Here is a 16,443-nt window from a genome sequence, read left to right on the forward strand (position 1 = left end):
GGACTTCACCAGACGGACAACACCGAAATCAGATTGACTACATCCTTTGCAGCCAAAGGTGGCGGACATCTATACAGTCAGTAAAAACAAGACCTGGAGCTGACTGTAGTTCCGATCACGAACTTCTTCTTGCACAATTTAGGATCAGACTAAAGAGATTAGGGAAGACCCACAGATCAGCTAGATATGAGCTCACTAATATTCCTAAGGAATATGCAGTGGAGGTGAAGAATAGATTTAAGGGATTGGACTTAGTAGATAGGGTCCCGGAAGAACTATGGACAGAAGTCCACAACATTGTTCAGGAGGCGGCAGCCAAATACACTCCAAAGAAAGAGAAAACCAAGAACGCAAAACGGCTGTCTGCTGAGACACTAGAAGTAGCCCAAGAAAGAAGGAAAGCAAAAGGCAACAGTGATAGGGGGAGATATGCCCAATTAAATGCAAAATTCCAGAGGTTAGCCAGAAGAGATAAGGAATTATTTTTAAACAAGCAACGCATGGAAGTGGAAGAAGACAATAGAATAGGAAGGACAAGAGACCTCTTCCAGAAAATTAGAAACATCAGAGGTAAATTCCAGGCCAAAATGGGTATGATCAAAAACAAAGATGGCAAGGACCTAACAGAAGAAGAAGAGATCAAGAAAAGGTGGCAAGAATATACAGAAGACCTGTATAGGAAGGGTAACAATATCGGGGATAGCTTTGATGGTGTGGTCAGTGAGCTAGAGCCAGACATCCTGAAGAGTGAGGTTGAATGGGCCTTAAGAAGCATTGCTAATAACAAGGCAGCAGGAGACGATGGCATCCCAGCTGAACTGTTCAAAATCTTGCAAGATGATGCGGTCAAGGTAATGCATGCTATATGCCAGCAAATTTGGAAAACACAAGAATGGCCATCAGATTGGAAAAAATAAACTTATATCCCCATACCAAAAAAGGGAAACACTAAAGAATGTTCAAACTATCGAACAGTGGCACTCATTTCACATGCCAGTAAGGTCATGCTCAAGATCCTGCAAGGTAGACTTCAGCAGTTCATGGAGCGAGAATTGCCAGATGTACAAGCTGGGTTTAGAAAAGGCAGAGGAACTAGGGACCAAATTGCCAATATCCGATGGATAATGGAAAAGGCCAGGGAGTTTCAGAATAACATCTATTTCTGTTTTATTGACTATTCTAAAGCCTTTGACTGTGTGGACCATAACAAATTGTGGCAAGTTCTTAGTGGTATGGGGATACCAAGTCATCTTGTCTGCCTCCTGAGGAATCTGTATAACGACCAAGTAGCAACGGTAAGAACAGACCACGGAACAACAGACTGGTTTAAGATTGGGAAAGGAGTACGGCAGGGCTGTATACTGTCACCCCACCTATTCAACTTGTACGCAGAACACATCATGCGACATGCTGGTCTTGAGGAATCCAAGGCTGGAGTTAAAATCGCTGGAAGAAACATTAACAATCTCAGATATGCAGATGATACCACTTTGATGGCTGAAAGTGAAGAGGAACTGAGGAGCCTTATGATGAAGGTGAAAGAAGAAAGTGCAAAAGCTGGCTTGCAGCTCAACCTCAAAAAAACCAAGATTATGGCAACCAGCTTGATTGATAACTGGCAAATAGAGGGAGAAAATGTAGAAGCAGTGAAAGACTTTGTATTTCTAGGTGCGAAGATTACTGCAGATGCTAACTGCAGTCAGGAAATCAGAAGACGCTTAATCCTTGGGAGAAGAGCAATGACCAATCTCAATAAAATAGTTAAGAGCAGAGCCATCACACTGACAACAAAGGTCCGCATAGTTTAAGCAATGGTGTTCCCCGTAGTAACATATGGCTGTGAGAGCTGGACCATAAGGAAGGCTGAGCGAAGGAAGATCGATGCTTTTGAACTGTGGTGTTGGAGGAAAATTCTGAGAGTGCCTTGGACTGCAAGAAGATCAAACCAGTCCATCCTCCAGGAAATTAAGCCAGACTGCTCACTTGAGAGAATGATATTAAAGGCCAAACTGAAATACTTTGGCCACATAATGAGAAGACAGGACACCCTGGAGAAGATGCTGATGCTAGGGAGAGTGGAGGGCAAAAGGAAGAGGGGCCGACCAAGGGCAAGATGGATGGATGACATTCTAGGGGTGACGGACTCGTCCCTGGGGGAGCTGGGGGTGTTGACGACCGACAGGAAGCTCTGGCGTGGGCTGGTCCATGAAGTCACGAAGAGTCAGAAGCGACTGAACGAATAAACAACAAAAAAAGTCTTCCTTAGTCATTACAATTTTGGTAATTTCTATTTATGAAAATTCTACTTTCTCCTACTTGCAAAGCTTACTCCAAGGAAATCCTACTGAGTTCAATGGAATTTATTGTAAGCATATGCAGTATTACAAAAATCCTCTTAGATATCTTAGGATACAGTAGCTTGGAGGGCTATCTTTAATACTAGGTATATTTGTGGGTATTGTTTGAGTAAAATTAAGACATTTTATGCTTTTGTTTGTCATACTCAGAATAATTTTATCTGCTAAATTATGCAGAATAAATTACACAGAATAAATAGACCAACGTGTCTATTTTTTTCTGGATCTTCTTCCTTTTCCATGGCTTCATAATTTTCAGTATAACAGACAATCTCTAACCTGGTTATCTGTAGAAAACGGCCTACATAGGAGCTGCTACAATTCCCAGGCCTCTTTAAAATTTACCATTTCCAGGGCACTAAATGGACAAAACAGCAGCAGAAGATGGTCCTTTAAGTCTGGCAAAAAGTACAAAAAGCCCATGACTGCAATTCCCTGGCATGGTTTTCAAAAAAGAAAGGAAGAGGAAAGGAAAACTGGAACGAAAATTCCCTATTGGCCTTCCAGAACTAGCCGGTCTGGAACCAAAGCCACTCTTGCGGTTACAAAGGAGAATATGGCTGTGGCCTCGTGCCCACGCTGGCTCCAAAGGCCTTTGGTTGCATTGGCTAGCCTGGAAGACATGGTTTCTTCCAAGAGCTCCGCCAGGACGCACTGCTCTAAGCAAACACCCTCCACGCTGCGGAAAGAAAATGCCACGCGCTAAATCCACAAAGCAGCAGCAGCAGCACCTTAAGAGCAGAGCACTCTTGGATTATTAAGAGAAATGGCCATAAAGAGCTCCTTAATGCAACTCAGGTCCCCCACTTATGGAAACGTAAGTGGGGGAGGGGAAAGAACAGCAAAACACACCCAAGCAAGCAACACGTCAGTTTGATGGTGCATCTTCCCCACAGCCCCTTCCTCCCTCTTAGTGGCAGACGCGGAAAGATTCCCCACAAAATTGACAAGGAGGTGAGCCCCTTTGGGTTCAGGGTGGAAACCGTGCCATAGGAGTACCAGAAAGGTTACAGAGCCCTAAGGACAAGGAAAAGAACAGCTTAGGAAAACCCAAGTTTACATACGGTTCAAAAGTTTTCTTTAATGTTCCAAGAAAAGAGACCAAGTAAAACCTGTTTCTCAGATTCCCCATTACAAGCCCATAGCTCAAACAGTAATACTTATTTATGAAGAATTATGAAAATATCCGCCTCTCGTCCAAATCATGTAGAAAATCCACAGTGATGTGTCGTTTTTGCTTTTTGTTGAAATCTGAAGAGCTGCCCTTGGCAGAGCTGAAGTGTATCACACACAGTGGTTTGTAAATTAAGATTTATTGATTTCCATTGTATTTGCTTTTTTTAAATACGGTTGAAGCTGCTGCAGAACGAGAGCTGTTGCCGCCGCCGCCGCCCTGCTTTAAGTTAAAAATAAACTAACGGCGAGAGATCCCCACCTCTGGCGTCCTCCCAGGCCTCTTCGGAGTCGCGTTGATTAGGAAGTCCCAGGATGACTTGCACCCGGGCCTCTCCAGCAGCGTCCTTACGGTCTGTGCCAGTCTCCGGTGCCAGAGGTGAGCGTGCCTTCAAAAGAACTGCCACTTCCCTAGCACCGTGTCCTTGATTGCATCCACATACTGAGTAGGCACCCAGTAGACCCAGTAGTAAGAGGCTTCTGTGGGACCCAGCTGGAAAGCCTAAGAGGAAGAGGAGGAGGAGGAGGAGGAGGAAGTTAAAGCCTGTGAGCCACAGCCACCCCCTGCCAGGTCCCTCATCCCTAAGATCTGCATTTACTTTGCAGTTTTAGGGTCAAGGTCTTCATATCAGAAGCTCTTTCCTGGAGTCCAACAACACAAGCCAAACACTACAGCAATAAAGCAGTGGTCTCAGGCAAGTTTGAGTCCCCCTGCTGTTTTTCCTACTCAGGAAGGCTTGGGGATGTTCAGTCACCCCACAGCTGCACCCCCAGAAGGAGCCCTGAGGAACCTGCTTTCTCCTCCCCTTGGATCCTCCGCCCTGGTGGCCAATTCCTCTGTGCCACAAACCATGGTCTGCTGCTACATTTGAACTGGGCAATTAGGAACTGAGCTTGCTCTTCAAACTGTTACTGTAGCCACAGGCTGAAGCTGGTTTGTAATCTAGTTATCTTGTGAAAGTATAAACCAGTCTGTGCAAACCAGATTTTGAACCAAAGCATTTAGCACTGATGTGCAAGGAAGGGAAAGCAGCTAATCACAGGATTCAGTTTCCCCCAGATGCAAGACCATCCATTAGCATACTTGGGGGTGTGGTGGGCTTACTAAGTAAATAGCATTTTGAGATGATGTTTGTGTTCTGGTCCCCCGGGTAACAGAACAGAGGGAGAGCAGAGAATGCATTAAAGAGGATGTTAATGATGCCAAGAGACCCAGAACTGTGTAACTATTTTCTGTAAATGGCTTTATTTCTTCAATTTATAGGGTCACCTATTTGAACTAACTCAAAGCAGGATACAATGGGTTAAAACAGCACTAAAAAAACCCTGCTAATAACAATACAGGACCAAATACAACAATTGCAGTACACTGGGAAAAAACAAAAATTCAAACAGTAACCATTCACAAATTGCCCACCCAGAGCTTGTTTGAAAAGCAAAATTTTAATGCTTTCCTAAAAGTCAGCAGAGTTGGGGCCAACCCAACTTCAGGGGAATGCTATTCCAGGGGCAGGAGCAGCAACAGAGAAGGCACATCTCTGGGGTCACACAAAATGGCATGTTCTGTAGATGGACCCAATCATACCACCCTGCCAGTTCTTATAAGACAGGCAGATAATTGGAGAAAAATAGTCCCACAAATAACCAGGGCCCAATGCAGGGCTTTACAGATGACAGCCAGTACCATGAATGGCACAGAGAAACCAACTGGTAACCAGGACATTTGCAAAGCAGAGGCGCACCCATAACTACTTGTGCAGCTGCATTCTGGATCAATTGGAAGTTCCAAGCAGTCTTCAATAGCAGCTCCCTACAGAGCACATTGTAATAGTCCAAATAGGAGGTGACTAGGGTATGAATGACCATGAGAAGGGTCTGTTGGTCTAGAAAAGGGTGCAACTGGTGCACAAGATGGATCGATACAAAATCCCCCTTGGCCACAGCTGCCACTTGCTCTTTCAGCAAGAACCACAAGGAGGACCCCCAACTGTGCACAGTTTCACCTGGGGAAGTGCAACCCCACTGAGAACTAAATATAGCAAATTCTCAGATGTAGCTGATCTCTGAACTCAAAACTATTCAGTCTTCCTAGGGTTAAGCCAAAGACTATTTCTCCCATCAAGACTCTAACAGCCTCTATCCCCTGGGAGGGGGGCTCAAAAGCATCACTTGGATAGCCAGGGGGTCAAGATGGATAACTGGGACTCATCAGCACACTTAGGACACTTGACCCTGTGCCATCAGATGACCTCTCCCAGCAGTCTCATGTAGATGTTAAATATGAGTGGGAGAGCATTGATCTCTGAGGAAGCTTAAAGCTCACTCTCTCGCTTCTACCACTTCCATGCACCAGAAGGACGGAAAGCCACTGCAGAACAGTGCCCCTCCCAAACCCTGAAGCTGGTCCAGATGAGTATCACAATCAATGATCTTGAAGGCTGCTAAGGAGATCAAGAAGGACCAGGAGGGTTGCACTGCCTCTCTCCTGGTCCTGCAGGACATCATCCACAAGAGCAGTCAAAGCTGTTTCAGTATTACACCCTGGTCTGAAAAGATTCCAGATAATCCGTTTCTTCCAGGATTCTTGGGAACTGCAGCTCGACCACCTTCTCAACAAACCTTCCTCAAAAGGGGAAGTGAGGTATTAGATGGAAATTGTCCACTGTCTTTGGATCCAGTGATGGTTTCTTGAGGAGGGGGCACACACTACCTCTTTCAAAGGAGGAGGAACCACCTTCACTCAAAGATGTAGCCACCATAGCAACACATTATTTTCCAGGTAGCCTTGACCAGGCAGGAGGACATAGATCTAACATATAAGTTGCTGCGCTAACAACTCTGAGAACCTGTTCCTCAAGCCTCACAGGATGAAACTCCTCCTAGATAACAGGGGAAGACCTTGCCTCAGCCAATCCAAAAGCTGGAGTCCAGTTTTGAGCAAATCTGAGTGATTTTATCCCTCAACTGCCTAGCATGATGCTCACAGTGGTCCACAAGGTATTGCTCTGACACCCCCTTCCCAAAGAAAGTTCAAGTCACTCTCAACTGGGCTGCTAATTGGCATTATGTGGACACAAAAAGAGCAGGAAAGCAAGATTCAAAAGCAAGATTCAAAAAGCTCCAGAACAACCAGACCGTGGTCTGACCACAACAAAGAGCAGACAGTTCATTAATGTTCTGCATGCAGCACATCATGTTGCAACTGCCCTGAGAGAAAAAAACAGAGGCAGGGCGTGCCCACCAAAATGTGTTGGGTGCTTGATGATCTGTGTCCTGTTCATGGTTGTCACACTAGCCATGAACTCTGAACCACTTCAGATTCTGCACTGAGTGAAGGCACGTCACTAACGCTCCATGGGTCCGGGAGACTCTACAGCAGCCCAGCCTTGAGCAGGGCAGCTGCTGTATCACAGGCCAGCCCGGACTGGAGCAACAATCATGACTGACAGGAAGATCTCATATTGATTATTTCGGCACGGCGCCTCTGGAAGCCATCCGAATCTCTCACGTAACAACAGTCACCCCACCCCCAGCCTTGCAATCATGGCTGCTGCCAACACCAAACCCCTTCTGTGCTCATCCAGGTCTTGGTGACACATTCCAGGTCTGCCATGAGACAACCATGGACAACAAAGCCCCATTACAGGCCGACCCGGCATCCAGCAGCAGTGGCTGGAGACCAAGTCCTTTGGGGTCAAACGATCTGGGACTTGGGGTAACTGCAGATGGGAGAGAGCGGAAGTGACGGCAAGGGCTGGCTCACTACCAAGGATGATTGTTAGAGCAAAGAAGCAGAAAAGATCCCACCGCCTTTACTCTGACATTGTAAAGTTGCTAACACGCAGGGACTGACTTGCAGAGGGACCAAGCGACTGCTTGTGTAAGGAACCGCTGCCTCCCCAGATAAACCTCTGCTGGAACCCCTAAAGGGACTGCCTTTGTCCACGGGAAGGCCTAATTTCTCGGCTGAAGCCACTTACCATCATATGATAATCCTCATGTCCTTCAATGGGTTCACTCACCACATTCTTGATGGATCCCATGGGTAACTTTTCTGTTCTTTCTACATTGAAAGAAAAAATATCCGTTTGGATAACTGACGTTCCACATTTCCCAGTATTCTCCCCTCCCATCCACCTAGCTTATCTTAGAAGGACAAGGTAAGAACACCATCACTAGATCTTTTATCTAGCTCCTGTCTTATTTATTTGTTTATCAAATCTCATCACCACCCGTCTCCCACAAGAGGGACTCTGGGCGGTCTTACCGGACATGCAGCCTATGGCTGAATAAACCATCAACTCTAATAGTTGATGGTTTATTCTAATATCTAAATCAAACTGTTGGGTTCTTGGTGTTCTGACCTTGGTTATTTTCCTGCAGATTTTTTTTACCTGGCTAGGTAACATCGTCAGTGCACGGAAGAGCGGTGTTTACTGATGGCTTATATACAGCAACTCACCTTGGGATGTGATTTCTTCCCTGATAGTGAAACACCCCAACTAAGACTGTCAAGACAAGCTGTTACAGGTAAGTCCTTGGTTAACAACAGTAATTGGGACCGGAATTTCCGTTGCTAAGTGATGTGGTCATAAAGCATGATTTCATGTGACTGCATCACTTAGCGACAGCAATCCTGGTAGTCCCTGTTGCCGTTGTTAACCGAATCCCACTGGTCATTAGGCAAGGACCCACCCCAATCCATGCCATTCCCAGCATGGTCCCTCCTAGTCCCAAGCCTCGGTAAGGTAAGGGACTGCCTCCTCTTGAACTCCCCCATCTGCTTATCTCTCCCCACTTTGCCCTTTTGGTCACCTGCCTACCCGCTGCTGCCAGCTGCCCCCACTGCACACCCCTGCCCACTGCACTGCTACTGCACTGGCTGGGGTCTTCCTTCACACTGCCTTCTTTTGCACCGGTGCAGTTGGGGCTTCTCTTGCGCCCCGTCCAAGGCCTCCATTCATGCCCCTCCCAGGGCCTTCTTTTCTGAAAGACGCTGTGCGAAAGAAGGCCCCAGCCAGTACAATAGTGGTGCACAGTGTGGCACACATGGCGGCAGCAGGGGCAGCTGGCGGCAGCGGGTAGGGTTAGGGTAGGCCCAAAGTTTGTTCATGGGACCATGGGGGCGCTGCAATGGCCAGAACTTTGAGGACTGGTCATAAGTTCCTTTGTTCAGTGCTGTCATAACTTTGAACACTTGCTGAACAAATGGACATTAAGCAAGGACTATTCTATATATCTTCAGCAAAGGATCGTTACCTTGTCGTGGTGCTGGAGCTTGAGCACCTCAATGATGCCATGAGCTAAACCGTGAAGGGCCACCCAAGACGGGAAGGTCATGACAGAGAGGTCAGACTAAACGCGATCCCTGGGGAAGGTAATGGCAACCCACCCCAGTATTCTTGCCGTGAAAACTAAATGGATCAGTACAACCAGAGATATGTCGGTATACCATCGGAAGATGAGACCCCCAGGCCGGAAGATGGTCAAAATGCTACTGGGGAGGAACAGAGGATGAGCTCAACTAGTCCCAGACGTGATGACGCAACTAGCTCACAGCCAAAAGGACGGCTAGCGGCTGACGGTGCTGGTGGTGAACGGCGAATCCGATGTTCTAAGGATCAACACACCACTGGAACCTGGAATGTAAGATCTATGAGCCAGGGCAAATTGGATGTGGTTATTGGTGAGATGTCAAGATTAAAGATAGACATTTTGGGCGTCAGTGAACTGAAATGGACTGGAATGGGCCACTTCACATCAAATGACCACCAGATCTACTACTGTGGACAAGAGGACCACAGAAGAAATGGAGTAGCCTTCATAATTAATAGTAACGTGGTTAAAGCAGTGCTTGGATACAATCCAAAAAACGATAGAATGATCTCAATTCGAATTCAGGGCAAGCCATCTAACATCACAGTGATCCAAATATACGCCCCAACCACAGATGCTGAAGAAGCTGAAGTAGAGCAGTTCTATGAGGATCTGCAGCACCTACTGGACGACACACCAAAAAGAGATGTTATTTTCATCACGGGAAACTGGAATGCTAAGGTGGGCAGTCAAATGACACCTGGAATTACAGGTAAGCATGGCCTGGGAGAACAAAATGAAGCAGGACACAGGCTGATAGAATTTTGCCAAGAAAACTCAATGTGCATAACAAACACCCTCTTCCAGCAACCTAGGAGACGGCTTTATACATGGACTTCACCAGATGGACAACACCGAAATCAGATTGACTACATCCTTTGCAGCCAAAGGTGGCGGACATCTATACAGTCGGTAAAAACAAGACCTGGAGCTGACTGTAGTTCCGATCACGAACTTCTTCTTGCACAATTTAGGATCAGACTAAAGAGATTAGGGAAGACCCACAGATCAGCTAGATATGAGCTCACTAATATTCCTAAGGAATATGCAGTGGAGGTGAAGAATAGATTTAAGGGATTGGACTTAGTAGATAGGGTCCCGGAAGAACTATGGACAGAAGTCCACAACATTGTTCAGGAGGCGGCAGCCAAATACACTCCAAAGAAAGAGAAAACCAAGAACGCAAAACGGCTGTCTGCTGAGACACTAGAAGTAGCCCAAGAAAGAAGGAAAGCAAAAGGCAACAGTGATAGGGGGAGATATGCCCAATTAAATGCAAAATTCCAGAGGTTAGCCAGAAGAGATAAGGAATTATTTTTAAACAAGCAACGCATGGAAGTGGAAGAAGACAATAGAATAGGAAGGACAAGAGACCTCTTCCAGAAAATTAGAAACATCAGAGGTAAATTCCAGGCCAAAATGGGTATGATCAAAAACAAAGATGGCAAGGACCTAACAGAAGAAGAAGAGATCAAGAAAAGGTGGCAAGAATATACAGAAGACCTGTATAGGAAGGGTAACAATATCGGGGATAGCTTTGATGGTGTGGTCAGTGAGCTAGAGCCAGACATCCTGAAGAGTGAGGTTGAATGGGCCTTGAGAAGCATTGCTAATAACAAGGCAGCAGGAGACGATGGCATCCCTGCTGAACTGTTCAAAATCTTGCGAGATGATGCGGTCAAGGTAATGCATGCTATATGCCAGCAAATTTGGAAAACACAATGGCCATCAGATTGGAAAAAATAAACTTATATCCCCATACCAAAAAAGGGAAACACTAAAGAATGTTCAAACTATCGAACAGTGGCACTCATTTCACATGCCAGTAAGGTCATGCTCAAGATCCTGCAAGGTAGACTTCAGCAGTTCATGGAGCGAGAATTGCCAGATGTACAAGCTGGGTTTAGAAAAGGCAGAGGAACTAGGGACCAAATTGCCAATATCCGATGGATAATGGAAAAGGCCAGGGAGTTTCAGAATAACATCTATTTCTGTTTTATTGACTATTCTAAAGCCTTTGACTGTGTGGACCATAACAAATTGTGGCAAGTTCTTAGTGGTACGGGGATACCAAGTCATCTTGTCTGCCTCCTGAGGAATCTGTATAACGACCAAGTAGCAACGGTAAGAACAGACCACGGAACAACAGACTGGTTTAAGATTGGGAAAGGAGTACGGCAGGGCTGTATACTCTCACCCCACCTATTCAACTTGTACGCAGAACACATCATGCGACATGCTGGGCTTGAGGAATCCAAGGCTGGAGTTACAATCGCTGGAAGAAACATTAACAATCTCAGATATGCAGATGATACCACTTTGATGGCTGAAAGTGAAGAGGAACTGAGGAGCCTTATGATGAAGGTGAAAGAAGAAAGTGCAAAAGCTGGCTTGCAGCTCAACCTCAAAAAAACCAAGATTATGGCAACCAGCTTGATTGATAACTGGCAAATAGAGGGAGAAAATGTAGAAGCAGTGAAAGACTTTGTATTTCTAGGTGCAAAGATTACTGCAGATGCTGACTGCAGTCAGGAAATCAGAAGACGCTTAATCCTTGGGAGAAGAGCAATGACCAATCTCAATAAAATAGTTAAGAGCAGAGACATCACACTGACAACAAAGGTCCGCATAGTTAAAGCAATGGTGTTCCCCGTAGTAACATATGGCTGTGAGAGCTGGACCATAAGGAAGGCTGAGAGAAGGAAGATCGATGCTTTGGAGCTGTGGTGTTGGAGGAAAATTCTGAGAGTGCCTTGGACTGCAAGAAGATCAAACCAGTCCATCCTCCAGGAAATTAAGCCAGACTGCTCACTTGAGGGAATGATATTAAAGGCCAAACTGAAATACTTTGGCCGCATAATGAGAAGATAGGACACCCTGGAGAAGATGCTGATGCTAGGGAGAGTGGAGGGCAAAAGGAAGAGGGGCCGACCAAGGGCAAGGTGGATGGATGATGTTCTAGAGGTGATGGACTCATCCCTGGGGGAGCTGGGGGTGTTGACGACCGACAGGAAGCTCTGGCGTGGGCTGGTCCATGAAGTCACGAAGAGTCAGAAGCGACTGAACGAATAAACAACAACAAATTCTATATATATAAACCACCAGCAAACTTCACTTTTCCTTGCACTAATGATGTTATCTAGACTGGTAACAGAAATATCTGCAGGAATAACCAAGCTCAAAATACAGTAAGAACCCAAATTTTCAACTACTTAGCTCTAATAGAACAATTAGGTAAGAACAAAGATTACCAAACTGTGCACTTACTGGAGCAAAGCATTCTTTACTTTTTAAGACAAAGATATAGTTTTAGAAGAGATAATATCAATAAGTGGACAAAGAAAATTACTTAACTATGTTCAATATAACATTAATAAAAGATAAACTATGCCAGACAAAGTACATGGAGTTGTTTTTGTAATATGAAAAAAAAAAGTATAAATCTTTGTGCTTAGTGGAGCAAAGTGTTCTGTGCCCATTGATTCTATGAGATAATTATTATTAATTTGATTTATTTACTATGATTTACATATTCCACTCAATTCAACAAGGCTATAAGGAGCTAACAAATTAAGTACATGCTTAAATCCTGCAAAATATATACTACTGAGCCAAAATTAAGGTTGCGTACATTACTGCATATGAGAAGTATTTAAAAACTGAATTATTGTAATTAACAACTGAAAGATAGATGATCAACAAGAGCACTAATACTTAACAGCACCAAAAAAGAAAACATCTTTGTTTAAAACACGTAACTGAAACAACACTTCTGGACTATTCTGTATTTTGTTTACACTGGAATATCAAGAGTGAGAAACATCCCCATAAATTCCATCATACTTCACAATTCCATCTTGTTTAGCATTTTAGGCTGCAACAGGGCTTACCTGGGAGGAGATTTATATGCAGCTACACTGTTAATCAGCTACAGGGAGTTATTGGTGACCTTGCCTTTCCGGAACTATTCACTGGTTACTGGAACTACTAATTGCTAACCTCAGAAAGGAATAGTCACCGTGTCCCTGTCAAAGGGGGTTGGTAGTGACATGACAGCAGAAGATTTTTTTTAAGGAAGAAAATTATTGAAAAATGAAAATCCACATCCTCCTCTCCCCATCAAATTACATGAAGCATTAACCCCAAGGGAAAGCCTTTCACTTGCATTTCAGCAGACTGACGCTGTGGGCTTCAAGGGCCACACAACAACATCAGAGGGACAACATGCTGTCCTGAAGCCGCCCACCTCAGTCTCAGACTTGCAGGCCTCTACCCCAAGCATTAAGTCAAAGGACAGCCAAAGATATGCCCATCACCAATGTTTCAGCTCTCCAAGCTTCACATATTGCTCACAAATCAAAACGGAGCAACTTAAACAAGTTTATTCACAAGTAAATTGGATTCAGTGAGGCTCGTAAGCTCAGATGCATTAGGTCAGCAGTTCCCAAAGTACTGATCATCCCACAAAGCTAAGCTTCCAGGATCTGAACAATCACACATTTTGGGCACGCACCTTTAGTGCCAATCCAGAGCTGATCTTGTTCAAGTTTAAAGGTTAGCCGCACTTTTCCACCTGACTTGTTGTACATGCCCGATAAAGGAACGGTTGGCAGACGCTCCTAAAGGGGTTGAGAACACAAGCTTTCTATGAACAAAGCAAGTTACAGTAGAAGGAGGGAAATGCTATATTCTCTTACTGTCCATCAGTATGAAAAGAACAGCTAGTGTTGCCAATCACTGGCCCTTCAACTCCCGTTTCCTTACCTGGACACCCTTGACAGAAGGCATCACATCTTCAGGTTTCCCTTTATCCAAGACTTTCCTGTGTTGCTGTAAAGCAGAAATCAGAATTAACTGAAAAAGGATAGAAGCCTTGAAGGATTTCCACTCTGCTTACTTGCCGGCACATTAACGAGAGGTCTAAAAATTCCCAAATGCACAATCTTCAGTCAGAAGGCAGCAACTACTTAGGTCTTAACCCTACAATTAAGGTGCAAACAGATACTAATTAAAAGACACACAAACTGTTCCTACCCTATCAGTATTTCTTCTTTATGGAGCAGAATTCATGTTTTCCCAATCTGAAGTTACACAGAAATTCTACAAGGGAGAGGCAACCTTTTCAGATTCAAAGATTGAGGTGAAGGAACATGTTCTTACTTCTGTCAATGCATAACTTTCTATGTGCTTACAGAGCTGTGATGCTGCAAAACTAGCCTGCAACTTCTGTTCTCAACATTCTGCAGCTTCTTGCACTGCACAACAATTTTGATGCAGGTGTTCATAGAAGCTCTGAATGGGGAGATCAAAATCTGGAACATCTGCTTGTGTGCACTCCGGTTTACTGCAGTTAGAGGGTTCTACGATCAGAGGATCAAGGTGGTTGGGCTTGCAGAAAGAAGCAAAAATCAACACATGAATGGTGGCAGTAGGAGCTGCCACACGTCAGCCACAAGAGCAGCAGGTGGGCAGGAGATAGTGCCAAGAAGGGAGTGATCAGGGGAAACATTAGCAGTGGCAGCAGTGACAAAAAACCCTTACAAGAGCCAACAGAAATGAGCAGGGCAGCTATAAATAACTTATGGCGAACCAACCAAAGGCTTTGGAAAGTTGCAAATAGCCTGTCTGCGTGTCCTCAACTGTTTAATAGTTAAAAAATGAAGCCTTGGATAATACCTGTAAATAAGCCAGTGAGATGGTAAGAAAATAACAGCAAGGGGGAAAAAAAGATTGGATTACAAGAAAATGCTTTATCTGGCAAACCTGGGAAAGGCTCTTTTGCTTACTGCTGGCAAAATGAACTGGCAGAGTTTCAGAAAAGGAATGTTTCCCCACCCTATTGGAATATGTTAGACCGTTCACCTGGCACCATCTACAGTGAGACACAGACAATCCTCCTCCAAACATCTCCAGTCTCAAAGCCTACTGGTGGTTAGAACAGTGACCGAAAGCATCAAAGGAGACGTGTCAGCTAAACTACTCAAAAAGGAGCAGTGCATTTGGTGACCAAAATACAGGACTGAATTAGATCTGCCAATCTGTGGATTCTGTACAAGTCAAAGAGAAATGTAAGTGCCTGTCCATGAACAGGCTGGTAGCCTCGAGGCGATGACTTTACTGTTAAGATTACTTCCACTCATCTTAAAATGAACCACTAATGGAAAACAAGGAATATCAAAAGAGAAAGCTTCAGTTTAACAAAATATAAAGATCCCTTTTCTAACAGACTTATGATTCAAAACACCTTCAAACCAATCTGTATCAGATGCTAGCTCCAACTAACCTTTTGTCTACAGAGAGGCTCTTTTTTGGACTCTTCTGACTTCACTTCCTGCTGAGTAGCATCTTTTGGTGTGTTTACTGCCAAGACATCATTGATAGTTGAGCCCACCACCATTATTTTTGCTCCACTGATGACTTTAATTTCTCGTAAGGTTTTCTCCTCTGGGAGCAGTCCTTTAAACATGACTTTTTGCATTGCAGGTGGAAGGCCTACCAGAGAGGAAACCAACAGGGAGCGCTTAGCACAGGAATCTTCCCAAGGCAGGCTCAGCTACTTCTCCAGGAAACAAGAGGTGGTGCTCTCACCTGTCAGTGAGTGGATTTTCAGCTTCAGGTCTGCTCCTGTGCTGTCAAGAGGGAACTTCAAGTCGTACTTATTTTTGTTCCAGATAATTTTCAACTCGACCAACTCCTTCTCCATCTCAGGTTCACCCCCGTTGCTCACGGAGGCCTCCAAACTGGGTGGGTCGCTCTGGGGCTCATCGGGCTCCGAAGGTTTCTCGGCAGAAAGCGAGCCATTTTCGTCTTCGCCTTTGCAGCCCAGGGCTGGATTCCGGACTTCTGCGTCCATGCTGGCTTCCTCCGAGTCTGCGAAAAGGAAAGGCAAACGGGGATAGACGCGCGACCGATAGATAGCGGCACCTGCGCGGACCCCCGTCCCGGTCTCGACCCAAGCCCCGCGGGGCCTCCTCCCGGGGACCCAGCGCGGCGCGGCCTGGCCCTCCCTCCGCGCCGCCCCCTTTCAGTGAGGCGCGGCGGCCGCACGGCCGGCTGCCCCGCACAAAGCCGCTGCAGGCCGAAGGCGCCGGGCCCGCCGGGGAGGCGTTCGGGGCGCCCTGCCGACAGCGCGGCCGGTGCCGGGGAGCGCGGCCAGTGCCGGGGAGCCTCCGCCGGGGCGCCAGTGGGCGCGGGCCCCACCCGCCCCGGGCCGCCGCCGCCGCCGCGTCGCGGGGGACGAGCCGGGAGGCGGCTGCGGTCTCACGCGCACCGGGGGAGGCAGAGGTGGCGGCCATGATGATTGTGTACAGCCCGGCCGCGGGGCACGTCGGGAAGGGCGCTGCGATTGGCCCTCGACGGCCACCGTAGCCGCCCGTTTGGCCGAGGGGTGGGCCCGGGCGGCGAGCCCCGTCCCGCGGCCGGCGGAACTCCGCGAGACGCGGTCTCCCGGCACCCTGCGCTCCCAGCCGCCTTGGCAGGAGGATGGGCGAGGCCCGAAGGCCCGCGCGGAGCTTTCAGGGGATCCCGCGTCTTGCTC

General features: G+C 46.3%; 1 protein-coding gene across 1 annotated transcript; it reads right to left on the reverse strand.

Moving 5' to 3' along the window:
- Nucleotides 1-3,418: 3,418 nt before the first annotated feature.
- UBFD1 (ubiquitin family domain containing 1) lies at nucleotides 3,419-16,275 on the reverse strand. Its single transcript, XM_063315099.1, has 7 exons — nucleotides 16,177-16,275; nucleotides 15,495-15,776; nucleotides 15,190-15,398; nucleotides 13,671-13,736; nucleotides 13,420-13,525; nucleotides 7,511-7,593; nucleotides 3,419-4,032 (listed from the first exon to the last, which is right to left on the reverse strand). The coding sequence occupies exons 1-7, from the start codon at nucleotides 16,199-16,201 to the stop codon at nucleotides 3,922-3,924; spliced, it is 882 nt and encodes a 293-aa protein (XP_063171169.1). The 5' UTR covers nucleotides 16,202-16,275; the 3' UTR covers nucleotides 3,419-3,921.
- Nucleotides 16,276-16,443: the final 168 nt, after the last annotated feature.

This window comes from Candoia aspera, chromosome 14 (genome assembly GCF_035149785.1).
Source record: "Candoia aspera isolate rCanAsp1 chromosome 14, rCanAsp1.hap2, whole genome shotgun sequence".
Lineage (NCBI taxonomy): Eukaryota > Metazoa > Chordata > Lepidosauria > Squamata > Boidae > Candoia > Candoia aspera.

Coding starts and splice junctions, on each gene's coding strand:
- UBFD1 (XM_063315099.1), bottom strand. CDS start 16,201: ATGGCCGCCACCTCTGCCTCCCCCG. Junction 15,399..15,494: donor GAAAATCCACTCACTGACAG/GTGAGAGCACCA, acceptor CCTCTCTGGTAG/GCCTTCCACCTGCAATGCAA. Junction 7,594..13,419: donor GCTCTGGATTGGCACTAAAG/GTGCGTGCCCAA, acceptor CTTTCAATGTAG/AAAGAACAGAAAAGTTACCC.